The 26,174-nt window shown below is 35.2% G+C and overlaps 1 protein-coding gene across 2 annotated transcripts in view; it reads left to right on the top strand.

The window, feature by feature from the left end:
- Positions 1-26,174, top strand: part of ELP2 (elongator protein 2) — a 66,632-nt gene that overhangs the window by 18,612 nt on the left and 21,846 nt on the right. For both annotated transcript variants that reach the window (XM_089786364.1, XM_089786365.1), the window contains exons 5-7: positions 14,151-14,304; positions 24,084-24,244; positions 24,351-25,034. In XM_089786364.1, coding sequence (XP_089642490.1) covers positions 14,151-14,304; positions 24,084-24,244; positions 24,351-25,034 — 999 coding nt within the window. The remainder of the gene's footprint in view (positions 1-14,150; positions 14,305-24,083; positions 24,245-24,350; positions 25,035-26,174) is intronic.

Below are 26,174 nucleotides of genomic sequence, written 5' to 3' on the forward strand. Positions count from 1 at the left end.
TGCCTTAGATGGTAAGACTCCTTTTGAGGCATCGTGTGGTAGAAAACCAGCTGTGAGTCACTTTAGCGTCTTCGGTTGTCCAACATAGGCAAACCTATCTTCTAGGGGATGCAATGCATTAGCACCCAAGCCTTGTACTTTCATAGGATATGAAGACGATATTAAGGTTTACAAGTTTATGGATCCAGAGACTCATGAGATTTTTGTGGAGAAGGATGTTCACTTTGAGGAAAGTTCACCTAGCTTATTTTCTTATCCTCTTTGCACATCATACCCTATGGAAACTGATAGTGACACCAACGATAGTGCTTCAATAGATTCAGATATGTGGGTTTCTATCGACAGTTGCAACAAGAGGTCACGACATTAGTCTAGTCCACATTCATACATTGCCACAGTGATAGGTCCAACACAACAGGGTACACATTGTCTTCTAGCTTCAGCGACAAAAGATGACTACATGGCAGACATTGCTGGTTTGTTCGTGGAGTCACAGACCGCAGATTTGGGAGATAGTCTTGATGATTTACATCTTCTCTTTGATGAAGATGATCCTTCTATAGTTGTTGCGAGGGCTCACTCTGACCCTCATGTCCATTCTCTACGTGATCAATCTTTATAGGTTGGCGTGATTGTGGATCCTTATGAACAACAATTGTCGGAGGTCTCTTTATCAGTTGAGGAGACAGATGGCTCATTGGGATAGGTTCAACAAACATCCTTGCCAGATTTGCATCCGTTTTTTTCAACACAGTTGGAAGGGGCGACTATCAACATCAACACAGGGACACTTGAGCCGGTTTCAGGGCCACCATATATCTTCAGGATTGTACCTTTGCCATTGTTTCTTCCAAAGGGGAGGAACATCATTCAACACTCATGGACCAGCTTCTTCCTAGGAGCAACAATCACTAGTTGGCATTCTTCATTAAAGGGGGGGGGGAGGGACTACCTTGTTTCTCTTCCTCTTCTTTCTTATGGGGGGGACATTTTTCTCTTGTGAGTTCTTGTTCTTCTCATTCTTCACTATTGTATATACTGGATGTATGTTGTAATGGGGGGGGAGGTCTTGATTACTCCATCCATCCATGCATCCCTATTCATCTCTCTTTTTGGGGGAGGGTTTTTCCCATGAGGTTTTCCCTCTTTCTCTGCTCTATGAGAGATTGCATTTCATTATGTACATGGGTACTTAACATGGCCTAGTAGCCGGGACCCATCATGCATTTCATTCTAGTTTTCGTAAGCTTAAAGGCATTCCCTTAAGTTGCACTTAAGGGGGTGTTAGTGTAAATACATAGTTACTATTTACACTTTACCTATGTTCCCCCAAGTTTTCGGTACGGGGACGATGGGGGACGGCGTGATGGGTTTCCGGGACGGCAAATTTTTTTGGCGATTTTGGGGACAGGGGGGGATGGGGACGGCTATATATATAGGAAAATTTTAAAATATAGTATATACATTGAAATTTGTAAATATACATGTCATTCATATGAAACTAAGCACAAAGCATGTCATTTAAACATTATAGAACCATAACATACAACATTGGAATGCCATCTATGAAATAATATCCGATTTTAGTATTTTAGTATCCAATTCTCAAAATGCATATCAATACAATATCAGAGAACACTGAACAATGAACATTAAGTTATTAACCATTGTCAATATCATAAGACTCATAATGATAAGCATGATAAATCATAAATTTGAAAATCAAAATCAAAATATGCCCAAAGCTATAGGCTGCCATAAAGTAATAAGTATCATATAATCAATGTATCATAATCATGTTCATGTTCAACATAAAAAGCAAAACATAGAAAATGAAGCAGACTGCTGCTCCTATTCTGCCTCTACTAATCCATGGCATCAAAATCAGAATCCTCCTCACTTTCATCTTCCACAGGAAGCGTAGTCTCATCTAATGGAACCCCAACCAGTCTTGGTGCTATGTCATCCTCATCTATCTGGGCCACATCCTCAGGCTCAACATCCCATCGCAAAGTTGGTGTCTGCCTATACTCTGGAGTCTGGCAATCGGCAAGTCGAAGAGCATGATGCACTGTCACTAGCTTCTCCGCTCTTTTAGAGGTAAGTCTATTCCTCTTGATAGAGTGGATATATGAATATGTGGACCAGTTCCTCTCTGCAGTTGAAGAACTAGCAACCTGTGAAAGGAGGCGACCGGCAAGTATCTTTAACTCAAGTGTATCTCTCCCATGCCAAGTCCACCATCCAATAGGATCCCTCTGTGCCAAAACAACTCTATCCAACCTTGCTTGTGGCTTACCCAAGTTTGGGCCACGAAGGTTGGTGAAGTCAAGGAACTGTGCACGAAGAGTAGAGGCATCTTGAGCTGAATACATCTTATCAATTGCTTTTGTGAAGCCATCCGAAACCTCAGGATCATCACATGGGAGGCCCCTTCCACCCAACTGTGCATACCATTTGGGATTTAGAGCAAATGCTGCCATATGAAGCGAGGTATTCATTATGTTCCACCTCCGTGTCACAATGGCCTAATATGCTCCTCATAAAAGCCCAATGTAGGATCCTTTGCCGCAACAATTCTCTTCATCTTACCCAACATGCTGTCAATAGTCTCATAGATCTCTCCTAAACTAGGAGCATCAGTATCAGCATATCTAATGACATCAACAATGGGTGCTATGACAGAGCAAATGTATCTGCAAGATCAAAATGCCAAAAAAAAAAAAATCAGAATTAGAATTTTAAGAACTTTAAGATTATTAGTAGGAAAATCAGCAAGCAAAAGACTAATAGTAAATTTAAAAACCAACAACTTACTTCATTGTGGACCACCAACTCTCATCAAGGATCCTTTGCCTCACCGCTTTTCCTTCAGTGGACTTAGAATGAGGCCATCGTCCCCACTCTGGATTCACCACCATCAATTGAAGGGCCTCATACCCCTCAATCATCCTCTCCATCAAGATGAAATATGTGCAATACCTATAGCAACAATTAAAAATTAAAAATTTAAACTTAAACATTAATGATTAAAATTTAAAACAAAAAACATCACATGTAAGTAAACTTATAAATAATTTTTTAAAATAACTTAAAGTTAAAACAAACTAAAAGTAAACTATAATTATAATTGACATACCTTGTCTCGGCTGGTTTGAGGAACTCCTTCTTAGAGAAGGACCTGAATAGAGCAAGTGAAGTGTGGTGGTTGCAAATAAATATTTGCACTTCTCTAGCTTCTAGCACTGCTTGCTTCACCCATTCAATCTTCCCTATGTCCTTCAATGCATTGTTCAAAGAATGAACACAACAAGGGGTCCAAAATATGTGCCTATAAGCACCCTCTATCATCAAACCTGCTGATTTGCACACAGGTGCAGAATTTGTGATAACCTATACAACATTAGAGGGCCCAATCTCCTCTATGGCATCTCGCAAAATGGTGAACTGAAAATTTGCATCCTTCTTCTTTCCTGAGCAATCTATGGCTCTCAAAAAATAAGAGCCAGCAGGGGATGTGACAATGATATTGATGAGTGGCCGATGTCTAACATCGGTCCACCCATCCATCACAATAGAGCAGCCTGTCCTAACCCAAGTGCGTCTCATATCCTCAAATAATAAAGCAACTTTTGAGTACTCTTCATCTAGGATAGTGGTTCGTAGCTTATGCTCACCGGGGGGCACAAATGAGGAATTCATGCTCATAATATCTTTCACCATTTGTTTATAATAAGTGGAACGGGCTGCATTATATGGGATACCATTAGCAACAAAGAATCTACCAATAGATGTCTCACACTTCTCCTTTGCCTGTGCATTAAACATACTTTCCACCGAGCCCTTCTCACTACTACTTATCTTTCTCTTCCCTCTAGACCCACTAGGGCTGCCACTAGTACCAATGGTGGATGAAATATGCCTAGATGATTGTGAGGGAATGGATGGTGATGTCACTGTCAAATTTTGCCCCTCCATTTCAGCCTCTAAGTGCAATCTTTGACATTCTAATTTTTGTTCATCAGTTAGGTTAGGACAAGCTTTGACTCCTTGGCATGTAACACCTAAAAAATGTGACTTCACTCTTGTATAGCTGCCTCTAAAATCATCAAGACAAACATGACAATCCCACACCCTGGTCCCTCCCGAATTCTTTTTATCTTTTGGCCTAGGTGTGACATATTGGAGAAGAGGTTTTTTCCTATTGAAAGGACCCTTTGCAAAATTCTTCATAATGTCGGAAGGGCATTTAAACAAATCAGCTTTAGGATTGGGTTTTTGCCTAGTGTCACTACTAACAACATCAACCTCTACATTTCTTCTTCAGTACTACTACTTGTACTCCCACTGCTGCTCATTGTGTTTAAATATGCAATTGAATAGATATATGAGTTGAAACAATGAAAAAATAAAAAAAATCAGACTTTGCAAGCTACAAATTTATTAAAAAAATGAGAGATGAAAGCACAAAGAGTTTTATACTTACTTGGTGGACAAAGTAGAAGATCAAACCCTTGGTCAACCTCTTGGAAGCAAAACTATTACCTCCTCTACTTGCAAAATGAAAACTTCAGCCGGCTGCAACATAAAATGAAAACCAAAGAATGGTTAAAACAATTTAAATTTGTTGAGTTATATACATTTTAGGGTTTTTGGAGGAGTGGGGCCCACTAGCCGACCAAAAAAGACACAATAAATATTTTTTTTATGTTTTTTTTTTAATGTTTTGAGCTTGCAAAAAAGGGGGACGGCCGGCCGTACTCGGTACGGTCGGGGGATGGCTAGATGTCCCCTTTCCGTACCGGGGACAGCTGGCTGTCCCCCTTTTGTCCCCCCCATGTCCCCAAGTTTCGGGGACGTCCCCTGCAAAAAAAGGGAATTTGGGGACGGCTGGGGGACGTCCCATACCCGTCCCCTCGTCCCCGGGACGTCCCCGTCCCCGAAACGTGGGGTTTTAGGCCGGGTATGCGTCCCCGGGGAACATAGCACTTTACTTAAGTTTACGTAGGTTAATGCATTATTTTATTATTTATTTTGTGAGACATTAGGAGTTTGTGTACCTTTATGAGTTGTCATGTTGACAACACAGAAGTATGCAACTCTAATTTAGCACATGGTGTCTACAACACTAGAGTTTGCATCATTCACTGAGTTGTCATGTAGACAACACAGTTATTCACACTCCTTTTTTAACACATGTTGTCTACAACATAAATTTGCGTGTTACATCCTTGTAGGCTTATCCTCTCATCATTGCACTTCCGTGCTTAATGGAGGATTACCCATATCTGGTAGACATATGTCTAGTTGTATGACTTATCATGTAGCTGATTCTTAGGCATTCTAGATGCATATCAGAGGCCTTTATATACAAGCACTCCTAGTGTACTTTCATGCATATTGAATCGAATACATATCGATATTTTGATCATACTCTTTGTGGTCTACAGTTGTGCTTGTGTTTGAGTTCTTAGTTCTTGGGTGAATTTGCCCTAAGGAAAAATTCTTACACCTTGCTTATTATGCATATGGCATGTTATTGTTAAAATTGTACTGCATTGTCAGAACTATAGTTAAAAGGTTATTGATTTATTGTCTCGGGCGTAAGCCATTAGTATTAAGTTCTGAGTCAACCTCTAACTCAGAGTTGTCTGTAATATTGATGTCATTGATTGACGTAACCATTTCATAGTGTTCGCCTATGAAACAGGAAAAATCTTGATACTGTAATATGTTTGCTCAAAGAAATATTGGTTTCTTTACAATTGTTTGACGAAATTTCCGTCAGTCCTAGTGTTCTATTATTGCTTCATTCCAACAGTGAACATTACATTTTATAAATTGTTGGTTGTCTATATAACCAATTTAAATACTAGGATAAGTTAATTGTGTTTTTGATTAATTGCTGGGCAAACCTTTAAGCCACCATTATGGTCAAGACAATGGGCCATTTGACTGATGAAATTATTTTCTATTATTCTAAATATAAAAAACAAAACGGGTGTTGGTAAGATTAGGACCAACACTTGTGACCTCTATAGTCAAAGTGGTTGTTGAACTTGTTGGAAGTATGAATCTGCATAGAGTTCTTGAAAATGGTATATCGATAGATTGGAAAGAAGCTACATAATGCAACATGGTAGAATTGTGTGAGTTTTACATGTTGCAACTCATGATGGAGGTCTATCTAGATGTAGTGATAGCAACCACAAGTCATTAAGAGAATTCACAGTCCCATAATTGTCTTAATTGTAGAAGCAAACATCTTTAAGATATTTAGTATCTTTTCTTGGCAAGGTTGTTGACATTGTCATGAAATGTCATAGGTTTTTCAAAATATCTTATCAATAGTATCACAACTTGTTGGTTCTCAAAATTGTTGGTTGAATTCCTATGAGCCTTGCTTGCTTGATGCTGGGCATCTCAACACAATCTTGGCCAACTTCGGAGACTAAAACTTAATGATTCTATCTCCACACTTTAGGCTTTGCGGACCTAGGCGGTTGTACCTTTATCTCAACCCTTGAAATGGATTGAGGCTTTCTTTTGTAGACTTCACAGTTGATACTCTTGAGTTGGCAAGTTTGTTCTCAAGGAAAAATTGAAAATGTGAGTGGTTTGACTATGTATGAGGGTTATCAAGTAATGGAGTGTAATAAAGTATTTGTATAATGTATGCAGATGGATAAGATGAAGAATATCACCTTCCACAAAACTGTACTTATCTTCAAAATAAACAAAAGACCAGTCCTTTTCCGTTGGGAGAATAGAGTCAATTTCAATATTAACTGCAAATATCAAACAACATGGAGACGGACGCGCTACCATCAATTGTTGGACGAAGAACTTGAAGTCATAAAACCCTAGTTAATTGTATTTAACTTCAAAAGATGAAGACCAATTACACAAAGCACACACAAGCAAATGAGTTTTGCTTATTCATTGGTTTTCCCCAATTCGAATTTATCAACAACAATATAAATCCAAGAGGTGTCGTTCATAGATAACAATACTGATGATCAATTCTTGGACTTTGGAATAGAAACAAAGTATTTTTATTGAACCTGAAAAGAAAACTAGAATTGGGTTTGTGATTGGTTGCAATGTCTATCCTATACTGCATATATATATATATATATTTTCTTTTTTTATATCTTGTTGTTTTTCACTATATGTATACAAAGGTCTTGGAACCCTTTCTTATAGAAAATGAAAGGGTGCAAAAAGCTTCAGACCTTTACAAAAAACTTTTGTGATTGGTTGCAATGTCTATCCTATACTATATATATATATATATATATATTTTTTTTTTTTCTTTTTTTTATATCTTGTTGTTTTTCACTATATGTATACAAAGGTCTTGGAACCCTTTCTTATAGAAAATGAAAGGGTGCAAAAAGCTTCAGACCTTTACAAAAAACTAACTAATAAGTAATTGCAATCATTCACCAAAATTTACAATAACAAAACTTAAAAGTTCAAGAAAATTATAATTCTCGTATCATGTCAAGAATCTCATCAAAGTGTCAGTTCTCTTGAAGATCTTGGAACTCTGCAAGAATGGCACGAACCTCGGCCATATCCTCCTCAAGCTCCAACTCATGGTTGTCATTGGCAAAGCTTCCATAACTGGTTCACAATTCCCAAGCAGCAACGTACATAATGTTGAGAACATCCAACTGTTCTTCCTAGGCCGAATTCAAATTTGGTTGCATAACAAGCCTTGGGTCATCCTTTGTGTTGTAAGCTTCAATTGGTAATCCCATGGCTGAGTGTCTTTGAAACCTTCAAACAAAAACACAAATAGTGTACTGCAAGAATGTTGTTGTTGAGTGACCTCATGGTGTCCTTTTAACAATGGTTAGAAATGCATTAACTATGACCATCCTTCTACATGCGCTAACATAAAGTTATTGTCACATCTAATTCAGTGCGAATTTAAGACCACAAATATACTTAGCTATTTTTGCACGCTTTTCATGTCATGAGGTTGAAGAAACAATATGTGTATTTGCCTTTATCATTGATTTTCGCAATTATGACCTTGAAGAAATCTCCATCTTGTGAAATCGCTAAATCAAGACAACACCACATATAACTCAAGGAATCTTGAAATTGGGCTGTAAGGAAAACATAAGTTGCGAAATTGGATAAGTAAGATTGTGCCTTGTGCAAAATTGCGATATTGAACAAAGAAGGTTCTGTTAATTCCGAAATCACGAAATCAGATACCACTTTATTATTACGAACAAATTAGAAAATATTTGCTTGATATTAACAGAGACTGAGAGGTCAATTTATACAAGAGGTTGAATGATGTTTCCTTAGGAAACAATTGTAAATAATAGAAACATTCTATTCTAGAAATAGAAAACTAAATATTAGAAACATTTTAATATTTATAGAAGATTGCAATAGATAACCATTAGAACTAAACAGAGATAATAGAAACTGTCTATTATTGTAATACCCTCCCTTAATGGTTAATCTATCTAGAGTACGAAGCTGTCAAAAAGTGTAAAAGACATATTCTGTATGCTCAAGGTGCTCCACACTGTTTGCTATGGGCTACGAACCAGATTGCTTAGATAGGGTAGCTAAGCGCTTCCGACATTCAACCTTCATGTGCCCAAACTTGTGGCAATAGTTGCATTGAATGTTTCTCGGAGCCTTCTGAAGCTAGAGTAGAGGACCTCTGTTGAGAAGATTGTTGTGAACCAGAACCACCTTATTGCTGTCGTGATATTCAAAGATGGTTAGCATCCGTTGTTTCCACATGCCATAATTGCAACCATTGAACTCATGATTTTCCTCGAGCAAAATATTAGTTAAAGATGCCATAGCATGTTTTCCAATGGAAAAGCATGAGTATCTATGAAGGCATGTTCTTCGAGGCAAAAAAAAAGATGACCTAGAAAATTTGAAAGATGACCCCGAAGATAGCTCAAAAAACCTAGAAAAAATATGTTGTTAGTTTTTGGATTGGTTGGCTCGAATACCGAGGCACAAAAATCAAGGCACCTAGAAAAAATAGACAACAACCTAGTTGAGATCTCAAAATCCACCAAGAATCTGTATTTTTTGATCTGTTACAAAAAATTAGGGTTTTGAACAAAAACAGCCCTGCTGCAAAAAAACCACAAAAATGGTAGAAATGTGCAGAAAAAATAGACGGATCTGGATAGAAATGGGTTACAGAACCGAACCAGAAGTTGGAGAATTCAGATCTATTAGAATGAAAACCCTAGTCGGATAGAGGGTTGGAAGCAAATATGCATGTAAATAATTTGGAAAATAAAAGGCAGATAATTTCAACCAAGAAATTATAATTATTTTTGAAAAAACTTAGAATATTGGCTTTGATACCATAGTACAAAGTAATTGGAAAATATTTGCTTGATATTAATAGAGACCGAGAGGTCAATTTATACAAGAGGCTGAACAATGTTTCCTTAGGAAACAATTGTAAAGAATAGAAACATTCTATTCTAAAAACATAAAACTAAACATTAGAAACATTCTAATATTTACAGAAGATTACAATAGATAACCATTAGAAACTAAATAGAGATAATGGAAACTATCTATTATCCTAATATTTATATCACTTGACCAACATTCTAAATTTTAGATTTCTGATGCCTTGCAAATGTTGTACTTTTGAAATAGCGAAAAATCGTTATTTCGCAACCCTAGTCAATCCAAGACTTCAAAAATGAGGAATGGCTCATCTTGAAGTTTTTTTTTTTTTTTTTGTACTGGGGTACAATCACAACAAATTAGATTTTTTCCTTTATAAGCATCAAACCTACAATTTTTTGATCAATCTTTTGCAAAATTCTATGAATGTGTTATAGATCAGTGTTTCAAGGTTTGGGAGCTTAAACTCATCAAGTTGATTTTTACTTGAACTTGGACTTGATGCGCAGACTCAGCCAAATCTCAACAAATTAAAAAACCAATGAAATATAGATACAAGGATTTTCAAACTTTATCACACACCTTTTAAATAAACAAACTTTAAAGACATGATAAATTGACTAAATAGAAGTTACCTTGATCACACGCACAATTATATATTGAGCGCATGAGTATAAAAGTGCATTTTAATCAAAGGAAACAACATTTTTTAATATATTGTCAAAAATGTTTTGGGACACAAGCCTTACATTGCATAAAAAGCAAACATCAGAATACAAAATTGTGAACTATAGTAGAAAGAAGCTTGTATCCCTCAACTCGACATTGCTAGCTCAATGTGGAGTCACATGTTTGTATCTCTGACAAGTTTACAAATGTTTCTATAGCCCTAGAAGCAATAAATAAGATATGATTTGATATGGCAAGCTAGAAGTCAAAATGTAATTTATTTACTAGGAATTTAAGTCAGAGAAGTAAAAATATGTTGTTGTTCCATCTAACATGGCCCAAAATGGTTTCATATTTGTCTTTTAAAACTAGAGCAGCACTTTGGGGGTAGTGTTGACAGTAGGGTCAAGAGGCAACACCCTTTATCGAGCTCTAGGGACAATGCTCGAAATGGGTTCGAGGTGTAGAGCTCCTTAATGGGCCTGGGGGCAGCACCAAACTCAAATTAATGCCTTTGAGGCCTCAACAACCTTATGGTGCACATTATTTTCATAAATTTATTGCTTTTAAGTTTTAACAATCCTCCAAAACTCCTCCAAATCCTTAAAAATGCTGGAAATTCATGCTTGTACATTAAGCATTTTCAATTTTTCATTCTTTTCTTAATTTTCATAGACCTGGCTTTATCTACCTATCAGGACTCAGGGCACTTTGGTCACGAGTCCTTAGATCTTAGTTTGGTTAATCCGCATTGGGTCTTGTTGAGTTTGGGCAAGTATTGTAATTATTAGACTCCTCGAATGGTGTAATTGTAAGTATTTTTAGCCATAGATGAAAAATTGCCGAATAATGACCGATTGTTAAAAACTCGTTGAGTTTTTTTGCTCGACGAGTTTGCAAAAATAGGCAGTCAAGGTTTTAGAAAGACTCACTAAAAATTCGACAAGTTTTTATTGTGAGTTTTAACTAGAAACTTGCAGGTTTTTGAATAAAACTCTCGCAAGCATTTCTATCAGCGTCTAAAAGCATAAAAAAGGGTCATTTTGAAGCTCATTTTTTATTTGCAAGAGGATTTAGTCATTTTTTCAGCTCAGGGTTAGAAGTATTTATACAAATATTTATATAAATATTGTCAGGATGTTTGAGATAGGTTGCTTCATAGGAGGATTTTGGGGGTTTTCAAAAAATTACAGGCTTAGCCAAATTTTAAGATTCAACATTCCTTAAGAGTGTTATCTCTAACAACTTGTCCTGGTTATTTGAGGTCAACTTGAAGCTGGAACAAGGATTTTCTAATGATTCTAACTCATTTTCGCATAAATCACTTGGTTTCAATTCTATAGTCATGAGTCCCGAGAGACTTAGCTCAATCACTTGCTCACATCCAAGACAAACATTACTTTCCAGCAAGCCAATATTGCTCAAACTCATTCTCGGACTATTTTGCTATGATGTATTTACTTCTAGTTTTGTAGAAACTGTTTACTATGATGTTATTTCTAGTTCAATAGAAACTAATTGCAATGATGTATTTACTTCTAGTTTTATAGAATTTATTTACTATTGTGCTTCCCGCCACAAACATTTTGCATGAGAATGCGATTTTATAGCTACTTTTCATTTATATAAATTTAAACTTTGCTTGTTTCTTTTGTGTTCTCATTAATTAACTCATTGGATACATCTTCTCATTGGATTTTGCAAAATAAATGTATTTTAATGAAATTTAAGCTATTTGTAAATTCTCAGGTTTTTTAAAAAACTGGCTGAATTTTTCCCGAGTTTTTTCAAGCTTGGCGAGTTTTTGCCGAGCGAGAGTTTTCCATCTATTTTTTTAGCTGCCATTATTGAATAGTAGTTAGATTTGTTGCCAAGAGACAATTGTAATGGCTGCTGTTATTATTTAAAAAAAATAGATGTAGTTATCAATAGTTGTTAAAATACTCAGTATAAATGGGTTTGAAAACCTTGTGAATAGGGAACATCACTGTTGTTATTATTATTAGTGATTCTCACCATTGTTTTGATAACGACAAATACTGCTGTCATTATTTATGATTCATGAGTGTAGTCATTACTAGATGAATTTGTCAAGTAATTATTGTAGCTTAGATCACATGAATGGGGAAGATAAAATTCCAAATATTTACAGGCGATTGGCGAGCACGCTCAAATGAGCTACTCGATAAGAATCCTATATAAATTTGTTTCAAATGCTTATGATCAATATATGACCCAAGGATGGGTTGAGCTAAGAATTTCAGCATGAAAGGTGGAGTTCCATGGAAATGTTTAGTGGAGAGACCGGACTCAGGGTCTAAGCCACAATCAGAATATGATGGATAGAACATACAAGCATCAGGGTCACATCCCCATCTCAGGAATTGTGTGTGGGCATGCAGTCCAAGTGCTAGGAGATTGGGATACAGATAGTAAACATAACCTCTATGATCTTGATTGGATGTATGATGATCTTTCATAGTATATCATGTTTTTACCCTTTGTCACATTGTTATACGTGTATAATACACATGTGATATTGATTTTATATAATGAAATATCAAGACATACTGAACTGTTGTATATTGTTTTAGAGATGAAGTATATTTCTATCATGAAATGATTATTCTAATGAAATGTTATTGTGATAAGATGGGCGTGAAGGCTGGGAATACATAAATGGAAAACATGGATCCACTAACCTTTTTTAGGTGATCTGTGAGCTTCCAAGGATGAACTACTCATTAAGTGAGTACCATATGCCAAATGGTACTCAAGATTCAGGGTGATGGCGATTCAAGATTCGTACCTATTTGCCCAGTGGTGGTGGTGCCCCTGTGCCCAATCGTCCTTGACGAATTTTGAAATTTTAACAAACACTATAAAGGAGCATTTAAAATTGGGATGTAACAGAGGCGTGTTGTAAAGTATTTACACTATTGTGCAAATGTATGCTAGGGCAAAACTCTTTCGAGGAATATGTGAAGCTCTTGAACAAGCTGTGAATTATTAGATAGAGATGCATTTTTGGGATAGAAGGGGATTTGAGGGTTTGAGCTCTACAAGATAGGGCCAAGCACCTTAAACTCGTGAAATTAAAGGTTTACTTTTTCATTAAGCTTTTATCCAGATTTGACTGTGTTGTAGGAATAGGGCACTGGTTCGATGATAGAAAACTGACCAACTTCAGTAATTCTTTCTGTTAGTTTTGAACGTATTATAGTAATAATAGTGATTGATCAATGTTTGGGAAGTGATTAATGACAGTTACAGGTGTAGATCTTCTGTAAGAATCAATATTTCACTTGTAGTGGGATACAAACCGAGTGTTTGCAGAACGATAACAGCCATAGAATTTCATTGCAGCAGTAGCAGGATTTGGGAGTTAAGTAGAACTACATTGTACTGTTGTGAGGTACAATTATAGGAGTAGTGACATTTTTATGAGCTTTCAGTTTTCCATAGTAAACTAAGGACAATTACAAAGTAATATTGGATATTTGATTGAAGATGATTTAAAAAGTAGTGGAAAAAGAGTAATACACAATATTGAACTATTATTAGTTGTATTGAAATTGTGTTAGTTTATATTCTGTTTGATGTAGCTAGGGACAGTACGTAGGATATATTCAAGCTAGTTCTGAAAGCTACAATTAAAAAGAAAGTCAGTCTGGAGGCTATGAGATAGACATTGACAAAGAATATTTTGTATCACACTATTGTATATTAGAAGAGATTGCTCTTGCAATAAGATTTCCTTATGACAGCTAATTCTGGAGGTTATGAGATACACTTTGACAAAGAAAAAAATGTATCACACTTAGTATATTAGAAGAGATTGATTTTGCAGTAGGACTTCATTATGAGTATGGTAGCTATTTTGCCTTCTTAAAGGTGCAATTTGATTTGAATTGCTTTTGGTGAATCTATTAACATTGTCCTTGCTAGCTCAGTTAGATACGAAGATGGGCATGTGAATTTATGTGTCATGGCATGTGCTTTTATTTGGATGGCTTATTTTTGAATTACTAATCATATGTGACCTGTTCAAAATACTGCAGTGGAGATGGGTATTGCAGGTGCCAAAATCTCATGAAAAAGGTGTCACCTGCATTGCGGGTGCTATGCTTAATAATCTTGATGGACTCTTTGTATCGTCTTCCTCAGACGGCACTGTTTATGTATGGGAAGTTGGGTTTCCAAGCCAGTCTGGAGGTAAACCTCATGTTTTCTAATGCACATTTAACTAACATCTTTTTTTGTCTGTTCTTGAAAGATAATTGAAGCCACTTATCGTGAACTCAAATTAAGATGTAGTTGACTATTATTAAATATATACACAATTCACATGCATCTTTTATTTTTGGACACTCATGCCTACTTAGAGGGAAACCCCAAGTGTATTTAATCTTAGGGAAAAAAGAAGCAAGCAGTGTTACTTCCGATGAGTAATTGAGAATATCAACGGGACTACAAAGTAAATAATGTGCATAGTTTCTTGCCATATCTATGTGTTAATTATAGAACTACAAGGTCCATCAAAAATTAAAATTATATTAGCAGCTGATAATAGTCATTAGTTTTCTTCTTTTCACATCCGAGAAAAATCAGAACTATTTGCTCCATTCTTTTTGAATCTGTTGATGTAAAGTAAAGTCATATCTGGAGTTATTTTAGAAAAAATATTTATCTTTATAAGTAATTAATGTTTTCCATGAATCTGATCAAAAAAGAATTTGCTGCATTCTTTTTGTTCTTCTCATTTTCAAAGCACCTTTAGGAGAGAGGGAGGGAGTGACATCTTTGTATGACTTGACAAGTTAAAGATACAAAAATACTTAGTTGCAAAGAAATTATCTTAATGATTTTTTTGTGCTTTATTTCTGAATTTCTGTCGAAGGAACAAAGAGATTTTGTTGGTTTTCCCTGTAGTAACAAACTTTTTCACGTATTATTTGACTGATGAAGGTAGAGATTGGTACTAAAACCTGCCCGATGCAAGTATTAATTGTTTGGATGAATTTCTAAGTTTTTCTGAGAATAGCATGGAGACAAAATGGATCCCAAGTTTGTTATAAATGAATATACTAGCATAAGCAAGGGGGTATAATGAATTTGTAGCAGCTTTTTAGTGCTAGGTCTAGTTGGGTCATAAGTAAGATTCCCCATAAATGAGACCTATTGAATCATTGTTTTCGGCTCAATATTGCAAATATGATGCTCAGATAGGATATGAATTGAGTGATAAAAATCCACAATCTTCGAGAGATGCATTCAAAATTGCAACACATATTGGAAGTAACAGAAAAGCATCTGGCAAATTGAATTAGAGGGAGATTATGTTAAAATACTCTGGAATCCTCACCCTAAAGGACATCAAAATAAGGCACCTTCACCAGAAGGCAAGCTGGATAAAGTGATGAATGCGTTGAAGGATTTGAGCTACAAAGTTGCAAGAAATGAGAAGGGTCTACTTCTTGACAGGCCAAACCTTTCTAAGCACGAAAGGATGCCTAAGCTGGCAGATCAGCCTCAGAACACAACTTGACATAATGGGAAAGCAATGCATACTAATCAGAAGGGTTCATCTAGTAAGGAAACTCCTGACCTCCTCAAAAAAGTCAATGCTATTATGATTGATGAGAATCCATGGTGTGTAGTTTGTCAGCTACCTTGTTTACCAGCAGAATGTATGTTTGCCATGTCATTTGAAGATTTTACCAATCCCTGTGATTAATGCAATAGTCCCATTTTACTAAGAATGATGACGTGAATATGTTGTCTACAAATCTGAGTCATACAAATGATGACTATTCTTCGTCAGAAGAGGATGGCAGTGATATGGATGTAAAAGACAGAAGACAGCAGAGTGAAGGTTACTATCAACACATTTTGTCATTTTGATAATGAAGAATAAGGTTATTCAGTTGTGCATAACTTTGAATTTTATAATTCTGATATAAGATTAAGAATATCAGATGAAGAAATCAGAGCATTAACAACAACTGCTATTTCACAGGCTAAGAGCAATTATAACCTGAGAAGTAAGATGTAGAATGATGGTCAGGGAAGACCAGATAGCACATACTTAAAGCAGACTCAGAATTCCTCCAATAATCCATTTGTTACTAAAGGTGCAAAAGGAAAGAAAGACGTCAAAAACCAAAAGTGGAGAATATCAAGCAGAAAGCAAAAGCTTCTTCAGCCATTACAGATATTTGTGCAAGTACATCTAATGCCAAAATGACTACTACATAAGAAAAGAATAAGAATGTTTTTTCGAGGTACAATTTTTGCCTTATATTTCTATTATTCAAAATTATGTCCCATTTGTTAAGGCACAAGTATTATCTCATATAAAAGATTCATTGCCACTGTTAGAAATGATGAGGATTGAAGAGCACAAAGATAAGGAATTACCCTTGATGAACAATACTGCAAAGTTGTCTGCTGAAGGAAAGAAGATTAGCAATCAAATTGAGAAAGAAAATAAACAAGTGAATGAAGATGAAGAGGAGTTAAGCATTGAAATCCCAGAGGTTTATCTAGGTACAACTTTGACAAAATATCCTTCTCAGGTTGATCTCTTCTATACCAGCTTACTTTTAAATGACAAGTTGATTAAAAATTGTACGATGACAGTTTCCATTTCGGGGATTGTATTTGTAGAAAGGTCTATTTTTGAGTCAGAAGATAATTTTGTCTGTAAGTGAAAATCTCTATATAATATGTCCACAATTCAGACCATTTTATATGAGTAGCATGAGTTTTTCATAATTGTCTCCAAATATATTCTCCTTTTAATAGATAAAAAGATTGAGGGTCTTTGAGTTTATCTGTACAAATATTGCATATTCTGTTTATCGTTTCTATTCAAGTAGTAGGTTAAATGCTCTAAGTGGAATATGGGGATTTGTAAGAAGAATCGTGAAGGATTCATTTTGTTGGACGTATTAGTGTAAGGCACTGGTACCACTTATTGACTGAATTTGAGTCCTGATGTCAGAAAGAGGTATTGTATATGACTTCATACCCTAGATAGGTACCAATCTGAAATCTACTTTTGTCCAATATCTAGAACCAAGAATCAGAAAGATAAATCATTTGAATGTTATAAATTATAATTTAAAATATGTTATTTTAAATTTATATATATTCTCAAAGCTATTTTTACTATTTCTCCAAAACTTAGATAGTTCTGAGTAAATCTTGTATCTCTTGGCAAAAATTTGTTAGAAATTTCTGCTATAGCACTATCCTGATACATTGGTAAAATTCCTTCATATAGAATCAAAAGACACCGCGATTGCTCTTGCAGGACTTCAAGTGCAGAGGAGAACAATTTTATTGTCTCCTGTTCATTGGCCACTGATCTAAGAGTCTTGAGCATTAGAAATGGCTATTCTGTAGAGATAATCAGGCAATCAGTTGGACACAACACCATGCCCTAAAAACAGTTTTACTTTGTTCTTTTATTGGGTGCAATATTTCAAACCCCTTATGCTGGAACACAGGTTATAAGAAAACAGATGTATAAACTGAGGCGTTATCACCATATAAGCAGTGACAAACCTTGTTGCTGTGTTAAAATGCTTCTTAATTATACCAATCAGGATGAGATATAACTATCTCTTCTTTATATAATTTGAATGGTATGTTGGGTTTACCATTAGATTACTATGTGATATGAAAAAGTTTAGACATCATCAGAATTATGACAGATGTCAGTTCATGACAAGATGTCTTAAATTTACATGTTGATTGTGGGTATCATATTCTATGTTTGGCTTAAATACAATTCTCTTATATTTGAGGTGATTACTTTCTTGTTCTGAAGGAAAATAGTGTTGGTTGTAGATCTTTTCTAGGGAATAAATCTGAATACCTGAAGAGCAGTTAGTAATGTCTTATTTTATGATTGCTCTTGATACCTTTTTCTTTGCTGCTAGACGTTGTCTGATCTGTTTGCTATTATCAAAGACTGATGTAGGACAGGCTGAATGTCTTTGTGGAATTGATGACTGTTGGAAGAGATACAATGCCTATGTGATTGATTGTGTTCTCCCACAGCCATTGGAGAGTATTAGTATTACTGCGGGGGGTCACAATCATGAATAGTCGTGACTCCCCTGTGGCACTGGCCATAGGGAGTCACACCCATTCATGATCGTGACTCCTCTCAAACACAAACAATATGAATGCCGATTCATATTATGCATTAATTTAGCTGATTCAGATTAGTTAAGAACATTTGTAATATATAATGTGATATATATATATATATATATATATATTCTTTAGGAGACACATAACAACAGGTCAAACTATTGTTAAGATCGTCACCTTACAATAGTGACCTCAACCACATGAAAGATCGTCACCTTTCTTGCCACAACGTATCTACAATATTGCAATATTGATTTTATTAAATATTCAATAATAACTTTACAAAATATTGAATTACATTTTGATCATACCAAGTTTGTCCCTGAAGTAATCAAATTTCAACCTAGCAAGAGGTTTAGTGAAGATGTCAGCCTTTTGTCCTTCAGTGCTGATGTATATCAGCTTAATAACATCTCTGTCCACCATATTTCTTAGATAATGATAAGGAATCTCTATGTGCTTGGACCTGTTATGAAAAACTGGGTTAACTGATAGTTAATGCAACTTTGATGGTCACAATGAATTATAGTGGAGTCTAGTGGTTTCCAAATAGTCCATATAAGAGTTTCCTTGCCATATTACTTCACGTGCTCCTGTGGAGGCTGCGATATACTCTACTTTCGTAGAGTTCTAAGCAACTGCTGACTGTTTTCTGCTGAACCAAGATATCATAGCCGAACCAAGACTAAAACAACATCCAGTTGTACTCTTGTGATCAGTAGAATCACTTGCATAGTCTGAATCAGTATACCCTTGAAGTTGTAGCTCAATATTCTCATACTTTAGGCCTAGTCCAATTGTTCCTCGAAGATACCTTAGAATATGCTTGTCTGCCATTAGATGAATCTTCTTGGGTTCGCACATGAAGTGACTTAACACATTTGTAGCATAGCAGATATCTGATCGAGTGTTTACTAAGTACATAAGAGAGCCAACAATTTGTTGATAGTGAGTAGGATCTATTGATTTTGAGTCTGCTGCACCACTCTTAAGTTTATGAAGATTAGTTTACATTGGAGTAAATAGTGGCTTACAATTCATCATCCCAAATCTGGTCAATATATTTGTAGCGTAGTTTTCTTGATTTAGGAAGATGTGATTTCCTTTTTGTTGTACTTTTAGACCCAAAAAGTAATGTAGAAGACCTAGATCCTTCATGTCAAATTCAGCTATGAGATCTTGTTTACATTTGGCTATAAGATGATCTGCACCTATTATCAATAAGTCATCAACATAACGAATGAGTATCAACATATCATTATTAGATATTTTGACCTATATATTCGGATTAGCTTCATTCTTGGAGTACCCTAATTTGAGAAGATAGTTGTCTATTCTCCCATACCAAGCCCTGGGAGCTTGCTGCAAAGAGGGCTTTCTTTAGTTTACGTTCATATAGCTTCTGATCATGTGCAATGAATCCTTCTAGTTGTTCTATATATACTTCCTCTTCAATGACGTTGTTCAAGAAGGTTGTCTTTACATCCATTGATGTATTTTCCATCCTTTGGATGCAGCAATGGCTATTATCGTTCTTACTAAAGTATAACATGCAACTGGGGCGAAAGTTTCTTCATAATCAATTCCAGCCTTTTGAGAAAAAACCCCTTGCAACAAATCTTGCTTTGTGTTTTTCAATGCTTCCGTCAGGTACATACTTGATTTTAAACAACCATTTTGATGATACAACTGATTTGTGTTTAGGTCATGGAACAATATCCCAAACATCATTTTTTAGAACAGATTGATATTCCTCTACCATTGCATCTTTCCATGCTTGACATTTTTAAGGCCTTCTCTACATTTGTTGGTTCTATTTTTGTGAGTTCTGTCAATAAAGCAACATAGCATTTTTGCTTTCTTGTTTTCTTATTTTCTCTAGAGACCTCATCTGGGTCCACATTATTCTCTTCAATCATTTTCCTTGCCCATTGTGGCCTTTTGTCGTGTCTTAAAACTTCACCATTCTCAGCATTAGATGCAGGCATGTCTCTGTCTTCAGAGAGACTCTCCCTCATAATTTCAGTTGAATTATCTTCTATGGTGTTCTCCCTCTGATTATAATTTTCTTCTGTGATATACTCCTGATTTTTAATTTCCTCATTTTCTTTGTTTAAAGATGTTTTGAAGGCGATATCTTCGTCAAACTTCACATCCCTACTTATTTCAACAGATATGTCCTAGAATATATACTTTGTATCCCTTAGTTGTTTCACTGTAGCCAATGAATATGCCTTTCTTTCCAGGTTGTTCTAATTTAGACCTTTTCTCTTTGGGAATGTGAATGTAGATTGAATAACCGAAAATTCTTATATGTCCTAGATCTGGTTTGATCCCTGTAAATGCTTCTTCAGGAGTTATATTTTCTAATGTTATATGAGGGCTTCTGTTTTGAATGTAAATTGTTGTACTTGCTTCTTCGGCCCAAATTGATATAGGGGGATTTTGATCATGAATCATTGCTTTTGTTGCTTCTATAATAGTTCTATCTTTTCTTTCTGCAACCCCATTTTGTTGTGGATTATAAGGCACTGTAGTCTCCCTCTTAATCCTAACAGAAATACATAATTCTTTGAAGATGTCAGATGTGTATTCACCTTTGTTATCTGATCTTAATGTTTTTATTTTCTTTCCAGTGTGGTTTTCCACTAGGGGCTTTAAATTCTTTGAATTTTGTTACAACTTCATTAGATTCTTTAAATTTTAGAAGATATATCCAAGTGTTCTTGGAGTAATCATCAATGAAGGTTACATAATACAATAATCCCCTAAGTGAAGGTGTTGACATGGGTCCACACAAATTAGTGTGGACAAGTTCTAGTACAATTTTTGACTTGTGTTTACTTAAAGGAAAGTATCCTTTCTTATTTTCTTCCCTGGGCACACCCTTTACAAATGCTAATGTGTTCAAATTTGAGATTAGGTATGCCAGTGGTGATTTTCCCTATGGTCGGAAGAGCACTAAAGCCAAGCTGTCCTAATCTTCTATGCCAAAGTTCATTTGAATTATGGACTTCATGATTTAGAGTTTGTGGTTTTGCTTTAATATTTAATTTGTACAAGCTTCCATCTCTTGATCCTATATTAATGGTGCTCTTAATGTTGGAGTTTTTAGTCCAGAGTAACACTTTATCCTCATTTAAGGTGATGCGGTATCCTTGAATGGCTAGGCTAGAAATGGAAATTAGGTTTCTTTTTATCCCTAGTACAAATAACACATCTTTTAGTAGAAGGGTCTCTCCAGTTTTTATTTGTAAAGAGCAGGTCCTAATTTCTATTACTGGATGAGTAGAATTATCTCCAATTGTGACTTCTTCTATGTAATACTCTTTAAATGTTTCAAACTGATTTTTGAATCCAGTTATATGTCTTGAAGCTCCACTATCTATTATCCAAATATCATTACTTGTATTTAATTCACTTGACAAGGCTACATAGAATAGAATATTTTCTACTTCATGAGATTCCGATATGGTACCTTGAATTTTATTTCTTTCGGGACAATACTTTTGGATATGACCAAATTTATCACATTGGTAGCATTGAACTTTGGATAGATCCTTTTCTTTGTGGTATTGAGAATTATTTCCTCTCTTTGATTTGAACTTCCTCTTCTTCCCTTTGTTGTTGATGTGCAAAGCTTGAATCTCCCCTTCTTGATTTGTGCAAATTCCTTTGGAAATTAATTGGGATTCCTCTTGAATACAACCATTCTTGAGTTGATCAAAATTTGGAAGTGAGGGACGACTTACACACTGAATGAAAGGTTCCCATAATATAGGTAGGCCTCTTAGAGCAATTAGTGCAAGTTCTTTGTCATCTACATTGTTTCCAATAGTGGCATGTTGATCTCTTATCTCAGAGATTCTTAAGAAGTAATTTGACATTGACTCTCCTTTGTTTATTTTTATATTCAGGAGTTGATGTTTTAATGTCAGTATTCTGCTTGCATTGTTTATCTCAAATGTATCTTTTATAGTTTTAAACACTTAATTTGCTGTTTTCAATCTTGCTATGGAAGGAAGTATGTGATCCCATAAAGCATCAATTATAATCTTTTTAGCTTTATTGTTACGTTTTTTCCAAGTTATTTTTTCGGATTCTTCTACAGGCATTTTAATGTCTTTTTCTATAAAAGACTCTAATTTGAGTTCTTCAAGTGAGGCTATAATTTGAATTTTCCATGAAGAGAAGTTTGCAGCCCCTTCAATTTGTCTTCTACTCTGATTCTGTTCACCATTTTGATTTAGATAGAGTTTGATTTCTATGAGGCAAAGAACAATCCTGAATACTGATTTTTTTTCTCTAGTTAAGCTCTGATATCATGTTAGTTTTAGATCTTTTCTAGAGAATAAATCTGAACACCTGAAGAGCAGTTAGTAATGTCTTATTTTATGATTGCTCTTGATACCCTTTTCCTTTGCTGATAATGTAGATCAGATGTTGTCTGACCTCTTTGCTATTATCGGAGACTGATGTAGGACTGACTGAATGTCTTTGTGGAATCAATGACTGCTGGAAGAGATACAGTGCCTATATGATTGATTTTGTTCTCCCACAGCCATCGGAGAGTATTAGTATTACTGCTGAGGGTCACGATCATGAATGGTTGTGACTCCCCCGTGGCACTTGCCACGGGGAGTTGCCACGGGGGAGTCTCAACCATTCATGATCGTGACCCCTCTCAAACACAAACAATAAGAATGCCGATTTATATTATGCATTAATTCAGCCGATTCAGATTAGTTAAGAATATTTGTCATATGTGTGTGTGTGTGTGTGACAAAATCATATTTATATATGGGTTCATCCATCATTATTAATTTCAAGTCCATGATACGAATGCTTCAATCCGATGAAGCTATATTCTTAACAAAGAGCACTTTTTTCTTGCACTGGAAAAAAGGTGCTAGCCCATGCTACTACATGCTAACATATTTGAAACATGGGAAAGATGGACAAGGATGCATAATAATGGGGCTTACTACACTCGAAACAATGATGTCTTAAGGCTGTTGAAATTCTTTAGTTTGTTCAGCACTGCAGAGTTGAAATGTGCTTTTCCTACACAATTCTGAACAAAATATCCTTGTCACTTGGTTACGATTGTATTTTGTAATTGTCCACTTAGTTGTGAAAAATTATGAAGAGGACACATTACAAGTATACAGATCATCTTGTGAAATGTAGTTACTGAATGCTTCACAAATTTCAATTCAATTGATATATACAATTCTCATTGTAGCAGAGTGAGGTTGTTAGAGAAGGTTTAAATTCGTAGTTTTGGAGTGTCTCACATAAAAGTAAGAGGGAAATATGGTAAGGAATTTCTCAGAATATTTTTGATGTTTACCATAAGCTATGGTTGGTTACAAAAGCTCTAGTGGATAAGAGAAACATCCTTTTGTCAGCAGCGTAGTCCCAAAGATGAGGCAGTAGGTCCCAAAAGAGTGAATGAGAGAAATCCTTGTCATGAGAGTAACCGTACTTGTTTATAATATAAAGTTTATTAAGAAAACTGCATTTATACGATGCCCAGTTATTGGGCTTGCCTTGGGAGTAAAAGTCATTGAAATCTGGAAAAAATCAAACCAAATCCTGATTCAATTTGTTGTCTGCATTGATATTTTTGTGTGTAGATAACATTTCAGAGGTGTATGTTAATTTATTAGAAATATGCACCAATTCACACCTGGACAATGTAGATAGCATTCAAGTAGCAGACTACCAGAGAATCTTTGTTTTGACATAATTCTTTTGCTTGGATCATTTGATGGTTCAGGTTGTCAATGCTAATTAAAGATGTTCTTTATATTTGTTTCTTTCAGGTGACTGTAATTTGTCCATGCTGCAAACTATACATGTGGGTACAAGAACAATGGTTTCTCTTGCCCTTGCTGAATTACCAGGAAATGCTGCAGATTGGATTTTAGCTATGGGAGGACTTGACAATAAAGTTCATCTATATGTTAGTGAAAGGAAGGGGAAGGTCAGGCTACAATTTTAGATTTGATTCAGGTGCTTTGAAATTCACAGTTGTGTCTTTGTAACTTATTTTGCTGGTTTCTAGAATTAACTTTATTTGTTCAATCCAGTTTGTACCTGCGTGTGAACTGAAAGGTCATCAAGATTGGATACGCAGTTTGGATTTTTCAATTCCTGCAATAGCTGAGGGGAGGATGGAGATTTTTGTTACAAGTTCATCCCAAGATAAAACTATTAGGATATGGAAAATATCCTTCCATAGTTCTTTGAGTGATTTTACAGAGGAGGCACAAAGCGTCCATAACATTAGTTTGAAAACATATATTGAAGGACCCATATTTAAATTGGGCACATCTGTATGGCAAGTTTCTTTAGAATCTCTTCTTGTTGGACATGAAGATTGGGTATATTCTGTAAGTTGGCAACCTCCTTTGAAGAGTTGTATTGATAACAATAATGCTTGCTGGATACAACCTCAGAGTATTTTATCAGCATCAATGGACAGGACAATGATGATATGGCGACCTGAGAGGAAGACAGGAATCTGGATCAATGATGTTACAGTTGGAGAATTAAGTCACTCTGCTTTAGGGTTTTATGGGGGTCTATGGAGTCCAAAAGGAGATGCCATTTTGGCTCATGGATATGGTGGATCTTTTCATCTTTGGAAAAATGTTGGTCTTTCAGTTGAAGATTGGCAGCCTCAGCTAGTTCCATCAGGGCATTCTGCAGCAGTATTAGATCTAGGATGGGCTAAATCTAGGCAATTTATATTGTCAGCCAGTCATGATCAGGTACACTTCAATTCCTATTCTTTTACTTAGTTTGGATGGCGATTTCATGTTTTAATGCTTAAATTCTGCTATTTTTTTGGGAGCTCACTTATTTTACATATTATAATCCTCAAATCTTGTTGGTAAATTCAGTTTCAGTTCAAGTGTGAAGTAAACTGGTGTGCAATTATAATACTTACTATTTGCAAATATATATGTAAATATGTATTTTTGAATTAATTAAGCTATTTTTAAATTCAGTATCAGTTCAGGTTTTGAGTATAGTGGTGTGGTAAATATAATAATTTGCAAATATATATCTAAAACTGTATTTTTAAATAAATAAGTAATTTATACTATATATCAATACATAATAATTTAATAAACTAATTAATAATATTTATTAAAATATATTTTAATTTATTAAATTATATAGCATGAAATATAAAATTGATCAAAAACATTGATTGACATAGCAAATGTTATACGCATAGTTAATGTTTTGTTTAATATTTTATAATTTTTATGTATTTCTGTTCAGATTCCTAGTGTAAAAATGTCGATTAGATAATTAGCTAGACTAAACCGAACTGGAAATAACCCAAAAAGAAAAGGCAAACAAAGTGCTTGAAGGCACAAATATATTTCATTTACCTCAATAATGAGTGTGGTGCATTGGGGGCCATACATTTAAATGGTAAGGTAAATGTGAAATCTGGGGTATCAGTGCAGGAATTTTGATGGATTGTGAAATACAAATCTGCATGGATATTCACTGTTTTAGAGTTTTTCTATGGCTGTCAATTCCTAGTGCAAATAATGAAATAGGATATATATGATAGCTACTCAAATATGCAAAACTAACCTTTATTTCTCTTTAAGTAAAAATTCCAAAATAGATAACATGGATTTAGTGCTGATTGTGTAGCTTCCAAGCATATTGACTGAATGTGTGATAAATTCAGGGAAAAAAAACCAGAATATTATTGTTGAATTCAACTTATTTTATTCTCCAAAGTGTTAATATTTGCCCTAGTTATCAAATGTTTTGGACATTTTATGTTGTGAACCAGACCCTGCTCCCAAACTTGGCAACACCCCAAACTTGGTAACATAGTTTTTAAAGAATGATTTTTTTCGTATGGTTAATTGTATCTGTAT

This window comes from Cupressus sempervirens, chromosome 6 (assembly GCF_028749045.1).
Source record: "Cupressus sempervirens isolate cs-2001-9-10 chromosome 6, ASM2874904v1, whole genome shotgun sequence".
Classification (NCBI taxonomy): Eukaryota; Viridiplantae; Streptophyta; class Pinopsida; order Cupressales; family Cupressaceae; genus Cupressus; species Cupressus sempervirens.